This window comes from Hippichthys cyanospilos, chromosome 12 (genome assembly GCF_059441005.1).
Source record: "Hippichthys cyanospilos isolate Australia breed blue-spotted pipefish chromosome 12, RoL_Hcya_1.0, whole genome shotgun sequence".
NCBI classification, from domain to species: domain Eukaryota; kingdom Metazoa; phylum Chordata; class Actinopteri; order Syngnathiformes; family Syngnathidae; genus Hippichthys; species Hippichthys cyanospilos.
Window position 1 is genome coordinate 17,735,169 of NC_142380.1, and position 14,280 is coordinate 17,749,448.

Sequence of the window (14,280 nt, forward strand, 5' to 3'; positions counted from 1 at the left end):
TGTTTGTGACTATGCTTCTAGTAAAAACTTCAAAATAAAAGTGTACCAATGCCGTTAGTGTCATGTTGCTTGTACCATATTTTGAAACCCAGATGCATGCAGCTCACTTGAAACACATTCCATATTCCTCATGTTTTGACCCACTGACTTCCTCACAATGTTTTGTCTTAGATCATTAGATTCATTGTGGACTGGCCAACGCTTGAGAAATGAATGAACTGTTATTGTATAAACTAAATCAGTTCCACAACATCATTATTTCGGCTGTGGCCCGGTAGCAGTTGATCGACGGACCGGCAGTTGCGAACCTCTGGCTTGATGCGCTCTTAAGTTTTATGTTTGTTATGTGTGTTCTCCCTAACTTAAAAAAGGCTTTTTGCTGTTTGACCAGGGTTGCAATGGGGTCTCACTCCTTTTTATTTGTCATGTGAGTCATGTGATCAGGTTTAATACCTTTGAAAGGTAAAAACACAAAATAATCAGTTAAGAAAAAAAATACAACAAACCACTTTGCAAGTAATTATGTTTTCAAAATTATATGCACTGCTGACCGCATACTCTTGACAACATTTTTCAATTTCATCAATCAATTTTAACTTTAACAAACATTCGGATTGATGACCAATTGGTTGTTGTAGTAAAAAATAATTGATTGACTGAAATCAAGCAATCAATTTTAATGTTAACAAACAATTGCTCATCAATCAAATTCAAGATAAACCAAAAAAAAAAAAAAAAAAAAACAAGCAAGCAATAATATCAAACAATAAACAGTGCGGAGACCACCCTGGTCTTGGCAAACACTGGAGCACAGTAACGCACTAGGCAAATGTTCCTAGAGCACTGTTAATTGTACTAACTCCCAAGCTGTGGAACTGCAGACTATAAAGGGTGGTGACTGCTTCAGGTGAGGGCCTTGGTGATTGCTAATTGATTTCAGCTGTTGAGCTGAGGGAGCCCGTCATTCCATTTTTCTAATCTGGGGGCAAATGGGACCCAAACCCCTGCAATAAACGGAGGCTCTTTGGCTGGTTTGGTGAAAGCTCTGGCCTTCTGTTGAGTTGCCATGACAAACACAGCGCATTGTCCTGGACAAGGCACCTAAAAAAAAAAAAAATTGAATCGCATCCCAAAGACTTCACTGCTGGAAAAGTGCATTTTGGGGCAAAGGGTTTTGAGCAGCCATGTCATTATTTTGAGTGTTGGAGCTTCAGAACGGTTAGTGTCAAAGGGTCTATTTTGCATGTTTGGTTCCAACATTGGGCTGTGACTACTGTAATATATGTAGTTTAAAACGATGTTGCTTAAGTCCTTCCCAGTGGTTAGAGCAGAAAAAAAACAAGAGATTTTTATTTCAATATTGGTATAGTTACGGTGTCAACCCCCCCGCGAAGTCTGAAACCCGCGAAGTAGATTTCTATGTATGCCCCAATATAGCCGCAGTAACCATAAACAATCCTTTTGTCAATCCTTTCTGTATTTTTTGCGTATTTTATTTCCTTTCTCCTATTATTTAACATTACATTATCCTTATTAACATTATTGTATATTCAATAAATAACTAATATTACTTAGTTTGTTGACAATTTGTTCTCGGGACTGGTTATCTGCACCAAGACTCCGGTGAAAGAGTACGCAAGTCATCACGTTGAACTTCACATTTATTTTGGCTCATATATGGTGCATCATGTAGTATCTGTAGAATACTAAATCAACAACAATGTTAAAGTTAGTCAACTAACATATAAACACTTGCCGAACTTTAATCTATGAATTTACTGTATTTTTAGCCGACATTAGCGGGTTAGCAACAACTAACAACAACTACTAACTATGAAGTGCAACCTCTCTACACAAACGAACACATAAACAGAATAAACACTCATCGCTTACTAAACATAGGCAGTAGCGTGCGTTAGCAACATAAATGATAATAAACTATAAATATGAGCTTACGTTGTTATTCACAACGTCGCCGTAACGAGCCGAATGACGCACAGAGAACGTAAAACAGGAAACAAAAATGCAACGCGTCCCGACAAATTAAAAGCATACATTTAAAAATAAGATAACAAACGTCACGAACTCTAACGCTTAAAGAATTCTTAACATAGTTGACTAATATTACTTAGTTATTTGATGAATACAGTACTGTATAATGTACTTTTTTGCTTTTTTCAATTTTTTTCCATTTTTGCGCATTTTTTTAAATTATTTTTTATTTTGAAATATTTTTAATTTTTCCTGGAAAAACCCGCGAAGTACTGAGACCGCGATATCTGAGACCGCGAAGTAGAAGGGATCACTGTGTGTGTATATATATATATATATATATATATATATATATATATATCTTGATGAGCCTTCTAGGCTTTTACTGATGACTTGGGATCATGCACTGCAGAGAGCAGCAGTTTGGTGTAACAGTTATTACATACATGCATATTGTTTATAGATCATTCACTTTCTGTATCTAGCTTCTTTTCCTGAGGGAAATGCATCGAGCTTATTAGAGACCTACATTTCTGCTTCAGCATTCTTCTTATGATGGGATGAGCTAGAGGTCTTCAGATGCTAACTGAGGAACCATGGGAGCACATTAATGCTCTGGAGATTTGCCATGTGGCTATTGAAGATAGACATTCTCTTTCAGTTCATCTGTTTTCATTCTCTCAGGCCTTTGTTTCATTCCAAAGATCAGATAACTTCACTATGTTCCGTGTTGCTCGTTTGTCTCTATTTTGGAGTATTTGGGGCCCAAAGAAAAATACTACTGCATCAACGACGCACAGTGAAAATTGAAGTGAAGATTTCAAGACCTTTTTTGTGTCAAATGAAAGATTAGGATGGATTACAACTATTTCATCACTTCCGCACAATGGCACTTTGAAATGTTTACAACTGTGTCATCATAAACAAACAAATAGGGTAATTGGCCTCTCATGCAGTGATACTTCAACTAATCAACTTTCTTGAATATGTCCATTTAGGGAACTCACCTTCTGAGGAATCAGAGGAGCATGACAAGGAGCCTAGGACTTTGACCTACCCTGCATATATTGCCAGCTTGCTGGATGCAGGAGCCAAGCGGATAGCGGCCGGTGTCCGGATGGATTGCACCAGCCAGGGCCAATGCCCTCGTTCTTGCCATCTTTGCCATATGAGCCCAAGGGCAGCTCAAGGGCGACAGCAGTCCGAGCCTGTCTTATTGCAAATCACCAAAGCAGCACCCATCTATGAATTGGTGTCCAACAACGAGACATACCAGGTGTGTTGAAGTTTCTATTTGAGCTGCATATAAATCATCATCAAAATGGAAGTGTAAAGTTTGGAATAGAATAGAATAGAATAGAATAGACCCTTGTTAGTCCTGCAATGGGTAAATTATAACACAACAAGAGAATTGGCAGAGCATACTTGATTAAGAATCCATCCATAGACTCAACCTCCAGGTAACAGTATACAAGGAAAAAATGATTTATTTGAGTTTTTTGTCACATCATAATAGGGCCGCACACGACAATGTCCAAATTAAAAATCTCGATTATTTTGGTCAATTTTGAAATCACGGTTATTAATCATGATTATTTATCATGTTCGGCCATACACGTCTATTTATTGCCCTTTTTTTAAACAAGCAGTATTTTTCTTTTTTTTTCGGGAGCTGTAAATGACCTGTCAACCTCTGAGCAGTATGGTCAATTTATATTGCATTGACAGGCCTAACCCTAACCTTAACCCTAACCTTAACCCTCTAACCCTAACCCTAACCCTAACCCTTAATCAGCATTCAAGGTGGAAAAGTGGCAGTTGAAGTGGCCGTCCTTAACCACAGCGGTTTCTAGGGAAATAAGACAACTGAACTTCAGTGGAAAAGCATTTAATTTGACATACTTCTAAATCCTTAACACTCACTGTTAACTTAGTTATAATGTCTTAGCACTGCTCTGCAATTTCAGGAAAATGTTCCACTGCGGCTATCATACCACTTGGTGGAGAGCCAGGCATTTCCGAAGAAGATCAAATGAATGGAGTCCTGGTTATGACATGATTTTTTCATTTCTGCACAATCATTGGTCCTACGGATTTAAAAAAAACAACGGCCCATAGTAGTTTATTGGACTATCTGCAATCAACAGTCAGTTATTGAGATCCTGAAACCTCCATGTTTGAGTGGTCCTTCAGTTCTGAAAACCCCATTCAGAAATCAGTTTGAGAAATTTCCTCCTGGAGTATCAAGGCATACTCTACTAACATCACCTTGCGCTATGTTTTTGTGTTCTGACCTATTTGACCACATCAATATTGTAGGTCAATACTCCAGCAAAGGTAAATGTCAGTATGGTGCAGTCTACCCTCCTGGGGTCTCAGGATGGATGCAGCAACTGGTATTGACAAAGGTTAAATGGAGGTTGTTGATGTTGTCCAGGTGGACCCATGAATGCATAAAAGATGCTTGCTAATGAATACAAAGAGGACCATGTCCTCATCATGTATATTTCAAGGGTCACTGCATGCTAATTCTCTAATGTGTATTTGATAACCCAGTAACAATTTTAAAAATATGAACTGTGATCTTTTAGAATGAATGGACATGGACAACAATTGAATTTAAAAAGCACAATAAATAGTAACATTGTACTGCATCTAATGCATGCGTCTGACTCAAGTTTGGTACATTTATGTATCATGAAATCTATAGTACGTTTTTTGTACTTCTTGGCCCAGAGTTCACTTCTGAAACCACACCTAAAATGTCCTTGACATTGTCTGTCCATTGTGTATCACAAATCCTGGAATACATTTTTCTTTTCTTGTACCAGTTGGTGTACTGTACATTTTACAACTGTTTGAACTGATCATTCCTTTCACTTGCTTAAAAGTCATTGTTTGTGCCATATAATGCATACTGTAATGTCCCTATGAAATAGCATTTATCATTTTAATTAGTAATTTGTGATCTATGTGTTCATGTTTTAAAATATTTGCTTTAGCAATATTTAAGCTCTTAGTTTTTTTTTTTTTTTGAAAAAGAGCACAATTTGGATCCAGAAAGCATAGGAGAGGAAGAAGCAAAGTAAAAATGTTCATCTACAAAAGTCCAAAGTATGAACTAGGGCTGTCATAAACTTATTATTAAGATCAATTTTCCTATCATTTTGTCTCTTGATTACCCAAGTAAACTGTCTCATTGGTTCATTACATCTTAGAAAAGGTCTTCCCAAACAAAAAAAGTCCACTGGTACCTTGAGATCCTCCTCGCCAGTTAGGCATTTCAAATGCAACCCAGGCCACTCGGGTATGTGGTCAAGAGACGATCCATATCCATATCAGTCCAAATGACCAGGTTGCATTCATCTGACCAAATGTGACCAACAAGCGACAAACGTCATAGTTCTGTGATCAAAAATGTGGATGCAGGTCGAAAAAAAATAAAACAACAGTAGCATACCCCGAGGAGCCCAAATACATGATATTCAAGAACCTGAAAACACCTATTTGGCTCTGGATATCACCAAATGAGTGACATGTTGTGACCAAAGGTTTTTGAACGGGAAATATGGTGATACAAAAACAACATGTAAAAAGCTACTAACCCATGCAATATTTTACAAATGTTTAACGAAACCTTGAGGCAAATCTCGTGGCCGGAAGCCAATACAAGTTGCTAGTGAGGGTAATATGGTCAAACATTCTTGTCCTCATCAATTTAGCGTCCAAACTCAGATCCTTATGATTTCAGTTATTTACAGTAAATGGAAAGAATGTAATCCCTTGAATGACGCTTTTACTTTGAAACAGTCTAATGAACTATATGGGACTATCTGATGTGAATAAGCCAGTTGATGATGCACTGGGCTATCCCGGCATCGTCAAGTGGAAGCTATAGGAACAAAATCCCAAAAATGCAAATAATCTGAGGACCATTATCAAAGGACCTTGGGCTACAACAAGCAATCACTCACCCAGTATATACTGTAAGCCTGCCTGCCCTGCTCTTCCCTGCGAATGAACTCTCTGCGAATGAACTCTCTACCGATTCCACTGCATGCGTTTCCGCTCCGCTCCCTTGTGGTCCACATCCACAACGACTCCACATACCCGCGGCCACTGCGTACGCCTCCTGTCCACTACGATGTGCCGTGCAGTGTCACACATTCCTTGGGAAGTCAAACGACGCATGCGCGGGGATCATCAACTCGATTGATTGGGAAAAAAAGTGTCCTCAACTTCCGGAAACAAACCATGCTCTGTTTGTGGAAAGTTTGCTTGGAAAACTCTTCATTGCATAAACCTTAAAAAGGGCTCCTTGGGTCTCAGAATGCAACTGTATACGGGTCACTGAGGAGCTGTGAATGCCGTGTTAAAAGAGCACAAAACAACAGAATAGTGCATGGTCAAATCTTTTTTTTTTCAGCGCGACTCTCGCACTTTCTCGCCTCCTAACACATATTAATTCTAAACAGAAAGCCAATGTGAATAAATGAAGACACAATACATTTTAAATATATTTCACATACTTAATTTACAATGGGTGATCACTTACATTAAATGTTCCTAGGCTGCCTGCACCGAACAACCCAAACCTCTGCTTACCAGAGCTCTCTTGCGTACTTCTCGGACTAACTTCCCGACTCGTTAGGCTGCCTGCCCCGAACAACCCCAAACGCCTGCTCGCCAGCCTGACCAAGATTCTGGTTGCCCCAGATTGGAGTTTCTGCTGCGCATCTGCTCAGCCTGACTGTCTTCAATAAACTAGTCGTTCAGTATACTCTTTGCTGCTTTGGTGTGCACATGGGTCCAGTTTCTGATTGCAATAGATATATCTTGAGAAAAAGTAATGTCTTGAACATGCAGATTAGCATGTTATTTTTTGAAAAAGATATGTACTGTATGTCAAAATGCAAAATGCAATGTTGTGGAAGAGCCTAACTAGGGACCAGAGTTGAGAATGATCATTCGCTATAACCTCCACATGCAGCACATCAGCTGCAAGTCTGTCGTTACTGTATGTCTGACTGCATTGTCCCAATCAAATGAAACGTTCAAATTATAATTCCTGCGTTTTAGAAAACTATCGGTATGTCATCTTGATATTTCCTCAAAGTATGTTTATTAGATATTGCGTACTATACCCAATATGTTAATAGATGTGTTATTGTTTAAACTGTTTTAAGTTGAACTTGCCAATCATCCTTTTGTTAGCACAATTACTATTTTCCTCCTCCTTTGCCTTTTCACAGGCTCTTCAAGAGGCAATGATGAGCATGCTGTGGTGTTCCGGGAGGGGTGACGTGATTGATGACTGGTGTCGGTGTGATTCCAATGCCTTTGGCGCCGACGGATTGCCTACTTGCGCACCTCTCCCACAACCAATGTATGTAACCAATAGAATTGGGAACCAAGAATCGCATGGAAACAGAATTACAGTTCTTTTTCTCCCAGGACCATTCAGAATTTAAAATGTCGGTGCCAAATTTCTATTCCTAGGCAGGCAGGCGGAAGAAATATAGATGAAGGAAGACCATGTGCACGCAAATCTTCTCCGCCATGCACTCGGCCATGCCCGGAGAGTTAATTCCCGCTCACCGCTCCTCTTAGTTGGCCCCGCTATTTTGGTTTCGTTTGAACCACTGTGACCTCGCGAGACACGACTTCACGTCTTTGCATAAGTCTCTCCTTTCGTTTTCTAGATCTGATCTTTTACATTTGTGGATCTGATCCTTTGCATTTGAGTTGAATATGCAAATTGAGATGACGTCACGACAAGCTGCCAGGCAAAGTCAGGCCATCTGCAAATCATCCGTTGACAGGGATCTTACTCCATACATCAACAGCTGATTGTTTGGAACTTAACAGTCCAATTTATTCGTAAATTATTTTATGAAACTGGACTGACAGGCTTATGTCCTGTGACTTCAAATCCATATATTGTTTGCAAATCATCAATATAAATTATAAATAGGTCCGTGACAATGTTTTTTTAAGAGATTAACCGCCACATAACCACAACAATAAATAAGTAAACAATAAATAAAAAATATTTATGTGTAATTAATGCATCTTTATTTTGTAATAGGATCACACTTCAGCGTTTTGCCTACTTAATTTTATTTCAACTGACTTGTGTGATTGCAAACTACATTGTTGCATTTTTATAGTGATACTGCAATCAGTCTAATGTCGATTCAACAATGGTAAGATAACAGTGCGACAAGTGGTGTAGAACCATACATATCTGAGCGATTTATTCAATTCAACACTGATCATATTAAGCCAATTTCACCAGAGACTAATTTGGCCATTCAAGGCATGTTAATGCCATCCAGTGAACGTGATTGGCAGTCGCACCGTACATGTTCTCTGAGTTTGCCTCAAAAGAGAGATGCTATCCATGGCTTTATTCTGTGTTTAAAATGCAGAATAACTATAAAATCAGATGTGTAGATACTAAAACTGAAAACAAAATACGACGAATGCATTCTGAAGGACATCAGTGCCTAACGAACATCAGAAAAGGAATAATAGCAAATTACGCCCTCTACTGGTGATCGAACTATGGAAAAGAGTATCAAATTTTGTCCTCTAGTGGTGGGTAAAGGATGGGCAAAATACAGGGACGGACTAGAAAATAGAGGCAAAATTCCCCTCTAGTGGTGACAGAAGGGTAGACAAAAATACACTGTCAGACCTTTGGACCGATGATTACAGTTTTGCCTGGCTCAAAAAAATGACGGTGTGACGATGGCGGAAAGGGGGGCGGGGCTCTGATGAATGAAAAATGTCGGACCAGCAAAATACTGTAAATTTCCCACCTCTGAGATTCAGGCCTCATTTCTGTTTAAAAATAGTTGGTGTTTATGTAACGGATTACTTCAATGATTTTAATTTAAACTCAGGCTGTCTTTTTTTTTTAGTTCCAAAGCTTTCAGAGCACGCTCGAAGTTTAACAAATGCATAACGATGCCAGTGTTGTCAAATAGTGGGGCTGCCTCTCTGGGGGGGGTGCGGATAACTCCAGGGAAAAGGCTGTGTTTTTGTCATATGAAGTGTAATTGCAATAAAATAGGATTTTTTTTTTTTTTTTTTTTTTAGTTTCAGGCACTTTGATGCACTCTGTTTTTTTTTTCTTTCTGTTTTAGACTAAGCATGGTTTATGCATGACACGTGACCACTCTAGACAGCAAGCGTTTTGCAGCACTTTATGCTCGGTCCCACAGCAGTCAGCCAATATTCTCCCATACTATAGATAGGTGGCAGTAAATAGCGTCTATAGCATACAAACAACGCTACTCCATAACAAAGGTAGAGAATACTAGTAGATTCAAACCTTCTAAATTCTTCCAAGCTTTTTAAACAGAGTCTTCGCTCACTGGTGTGCATGCTCTCCCAAAGTTGTTTATGATATTTAAGTCACGGTAGTCCTTTTCAGCCAAATCCTAAACATGATTTCCACGCGGCGCTTCTGTGCAGTAAAGAAATTCCGGACGGCATGCGTTATGGATTATCTTGCCTGCGCGTAGGGGAGCGGTTGCTAGCATAAATCAAGCATACTGTAAATCAAGCTTAAGATGTAACCTGTACAAACGATGTAAAAAACAATAAACAGTTGTTGAAAGTTGATTTATATTGAATTTTCATTTGTTAATGTTAAAAGGGATAAAGGTTTAGGTCCACTTATACAATTTTTATAGATAATATTAATATTTAAAGAGAGCGGGGCAGGCGCAAAAAGTTTTCTCTTTCCTAGGGGGCTTGGCAAATACAATTAAGAAACATTGCTCATGGCTTTCACTGGTTGTTCTTTGCAAAGCTACTTTGTGTCACCAAGAGGTCGTTCTCATGTTTTGTTTTGTTTTTCCTCTTGTTGCCAGGCTGAAACTGTCTTATACATATGAGCCGAGTAGCTCATTGCTCATCATGGAATGGAACCACACGGAGCCACCTATTGGTGTGCGTATAATTGATTACCTCATCAGCCAGGAAAAGGTGACTGAGAGGACTGACCACTCAAAAGTTGAGACAGGTATTTTAACCTTACTTTTGATCCTTCCTCTTTTACACCTTCTAAAGACTACGCACGCATACACACACGGGGGGGCTGTCTCGGCTTTCTGACTTACGATGTATCGAGGTTAGGAACACGCACCATCAATTGGCCATCACCATGGAAGTGAAGAACGGATCCATGTCGTAAGTCGAGGACCCCCTTGATATACAACGATTAATATTAGAGGACTTGCTGCTGTCACACAATCTGGTGTGACTGACTGCACCTGTGATCCACTTTTTTTTTTTTGACAGTGTTAATGAAGCTCTGTTGACAAACAACAACAATGTTTTTGTTTTGAGCTTATACAGACTCAAAATAGTGCCTCTACTTGCCTCCTGAAAACACTATTATGTTACTCAGACGTGAATGTTCATTTTAATGCAGTGGGCCCCCGTGTTACGAACTTAATCTGTTCAGCGGCTATGCTCGTAACTCGAATTGATCGTATGACGGGCAATCCAAACCTATGTTAATTAGTGAGTGCGTGCAACGCGTGTAATAACCTTAGGTAAAAACATCACGACTTTATACACATATTAAAAATTAGTAACATAATCTACTGTACAGTTAAATTAAATAACATAAATATACAAAGGAAAAATGACATTTACCTTTGGGGCGACTTGACTTGAGCTGGTGGTGGGTGGAGGCGGAGGGGAGCAGAGACCAACCCGTAGATTTTTTTTTTCTCTTAAACGAGAACTTTTCTTAAACGAGAACATATCACCGGCGATTTCCTTCTCTTTAATCTATAATAGAAGAAGCCTCTCCATTTTGTTGTTGACCGAGGTCCGTCCCCTGGCAAGGAAATCCTTGCCCCTAGAAGATTGCCGAGCGGTTACGGCCATACTCGCTCACGAGCAAGGTTAACTATGTGTGCGCCTCCTTCGTATTTTTTTATTATCTCCTGCTTCGCTTCTATTGTAATCATCCTCTTATTTCTTACTTTACCGCCACTTGCAATTTTAGAAGCCATGTCTAACAGATAAAGTTCGCAAAGTCTTCACAACACACCGACCAACAGTGCCATCAAGCTAGATGAAGGCGTTCGGCCAATAACATATCGGCATTTCTGTGATTGACATGACGCCGACCAATAGCATATCGCTATCTCAGTGACTGAGACAGTGGCTGTGACCTTATAAGACCAATAGCATATCGGTGTTTCCGTGACAGGCAAGAATAGTTGTTTTTGATGATGCAGCAAAGCGAACAAAATAGTGCGGACACACTGACCGGCGTGTTGGATTGTTCGTAAAACGAAAGGTTTATGCGTAAGAGGGGGACAAAAAAACGCCGCGGTCCACGTTCATAAGATGAAAAATATGTAAAACAGGGAGTTCGTAAACCGGGGGCCCACTGTTCTTCTTTAATGCATATAATGTTTTATAATTAGGGGTGCACATTTTTTTTCATGGGTTACTCTCATGAGGACCAGGACATAATGTTTGGTACTACCCTTTCTCTAATTAAAAACTGTCTTCTTCAATGTCTTCCTCAGTGTCACTTCCAAATCATCAGCAACACTGTGTTGTGTGCACACAATATTCAAGCCTGCATCCTCGAAAAGTATCTTAAGTCCATCAGTTATGGTTTGCTCAGTTCATTTGGGACTTTGTTTAAATCATCCAAGAAATTCAGAGGTAAATTTTCTGTCACTGGAAAGTGACACAACATAAACTACTGTATCTCCTTCACAAGAATGATATGCAGCCCTCACGGCCTGTCAAGGCCGCTTCAATTAACACATCATCCATCCATCCATCCATCCATCCATCCATCCATCTTGTATAACCGCTTATTCTGACAGCGGTTGTTGGCTGGCTTGTGTCTAATCCAGCTGGTTTCGGACAGTAGGCGGGGGACACCCTTAACTGCTTGCCAGCCAATTGTGGGGCACACAGAGACGAACAACCATTCATGCACTCAATCACACCTAACGACAATATAGTATGTCCAATATATCTGCCAAAGCATCAAAGGTTCATAGCATCATGCCTACTGGGTGAGAGACATGGTCCTAGTGTCCGCCCTACTATATCACTTTGTGTTTACCAGTCGTTTAACAAGCCAGTTTTCATTTTAAATGATTAGATGTGGTCAGTACCGGTTTATTGATGCAAGATAATCTTAACTATGTTCACATATTTTTGGAACATTTTTTTTCGAAGCGTGATGGGATATTTTTATATTGTAAAATGGGTGGCTTAATAAACGGTGGAACGTTAACTATACAGAGTTGTAGTTTTTAAAAGTTCCACAAGATGGTAGTCATGATTAGCAGTATTAAACGTTTTGTTTTTTACTTTGAACAAAACCATTCAAACCACATGTCTAAATCATGACAGCAGGATACAATAATCATGGCTTTTAGATTAGACTTTTTTTTTCCTTTCCATTCAGACTGTAAGTAATCAACCAAGTCAAATGATTGCACGGATTCATAAATGTTCGATTAGTGCTTGTTTGTGATCAGTTTAATTAATTTTAAACGTTTTTGTGCTTCTCTTTAGGTGTTTGTAGCTCTGATCTTAAATCGAATGCATTAAGCAGTGAGCACTCAACAAAACTTTTTTTTTTTGTTTGTAGGAGATGATTGATTACTTTTGGTGAACACACCCAAATGTGAACATAGAGGCAAGGTGGCCAAGTTGTTGGATGTTCAGCGAGAGGGGAGTGAGAGGTTGAACCGACCACCAAGGAGAGGGCTGATAGACAGATCAAAGAAATCAAAGACAGGCACAAGATTGAAAAAGCCTGAAAGCAGACTGAACAGTGTGGTTTTGATTTTAGCTGTCTGTCTTTCATCTTGGAAAATCAGACTGACATGAACCGATGGACATTTCTCAACAACTTCTCCTTCGCTGTTTCATGTTCCCCTTAAGCGTCCTCTAGACTCACATGCTTCTTGTCCTGCTGATTTGTTTGACCAAAGTTCAGAATGCTGGCTTGCTTTTGCACTGTTTTTATTTAGTGTCGTCCCCTTTTTCTTACCTCTGTCGCTTCCTACATGGTTGCATTTCTCAAAGTCTATTTTTCCTACCCGCTAAACTTTGATTGTCTTCATTAAACATAAATAGTTGTGTAAAACAAAGGCCCACCATAAGATGATACACAAATACAGGCCTCAGTCATCAGTCAAAATTGAACGTACTAACTTAGCCTGTACTTAATACAGGAGGAGTAACATATAATTTAATAGGGTAATAAAATGGGCCAAATGATTAATGCATTTTAATATCGGTCAGCCAACTTTAATGGGGCTTTAATGTGACTGTTCTTGTCAAGTGACAAGAAAAATCAATCACAGAGACCGTACTTTTTCAGCTGCCTTATTTCTGCGGACAATGTCACTGTAGTGCTTTGGATTGGAATGAATTTTATGTGTTTGTGCAGCAGTTGAAATTAATATGCCTTCTAAAACTGCTATATTTTGACTGGAGTTTGGGAATACAGCTTTACTGAATGCCAGTCTCAATATAAAAAGACCATAGTGCTTGACTTTAGCTAAATGTCAGACTGAGAGAACAGTTTTCATTATTATTATTATTATTATGATTATTATTATTATTATTACTATTGTTTCAATTTTTAATTAAAAAATTAAATCCCAAATCTATAACACATTGTTCACTGTACATTTTGTGACTGGTTCTTTAGAAAAATGAAAACTGTGTCATTCACATACTGTACACTTAATTTAAAATCATGTGTGATACATGGAGGCACCGGCAAAACAACAACAACAACAACAACGGAATTTGATTGTTGCTAGGTTGAGAAACCCTACTTGCATTGCATTTAAAATGTTGGCACATACTCGTACATCTTTCAAAAATCCATTACAACCAGATATTGACGTCAAACCAGGAAGTGCTGAAAGACTTCTGTAAAATAAATTCCAATGGAAGGTAAGGACATCAACCAAACCTTTAGAGCTGAGGAGATTCAGTTTGTTTGCTTCTTCTATCACAAATAAACAACCACAGTTAACAAAAGCTGCTGTTAACTCCAACTCAAGCACTGGCTGCTAATGGCCCACTCACCTCCGCCGTCTATCTTGTGCCATTACCATATTTATTGTAAGTAAGAATACATCAGATATGAATATGTGCATCTGTATGCCAAAACTCTATTTACGTGGCTTACACGCAATATTTCTCAAATAAAAAAAGACTCTAATCTTTCAATTTATACGACGCACCCATTCTTTTGGCCTTGACTTT

At 39.0% G+C, this 14,280-nt stretch overlaps 1 protein-coding gene across 8 annotated transcripts in view; it reads left to right on the plus strand.

Annotated features, from left to right (window-relative positions):
- astn1 (astrotactin 1) overlaps positions 1-14,280 on the plus strand; it is a 369,637-nt gene that overhangs the window by 321,164 nt on the left and 34,193 nt on the right. For 7 of the 8 annotated variants that reach the window (XM_088430421.1, XM_088430423.1, XM_088430425.1 and 4 more), the window contains 3 exons: positions 2,991-3,268; positions 7,245-7,378; positions 9,876-10,027. In XM_088430421.1, the coding sequence (XP_088286547.1) occupies positions 2,991-3,268; positions 7,245-7,378; positions 9,876-10,027 (564 nt within the window). Of the gene's footprint in view, positions 1-2,990; positions 3,269-7,244; positions 7,379-9,875; positions 10,028-12,643; positions 13,685-14,280 lie in introns of those variants that run through there. The other variant, XM_088430428.1, reaches the window with a different exon arrangement.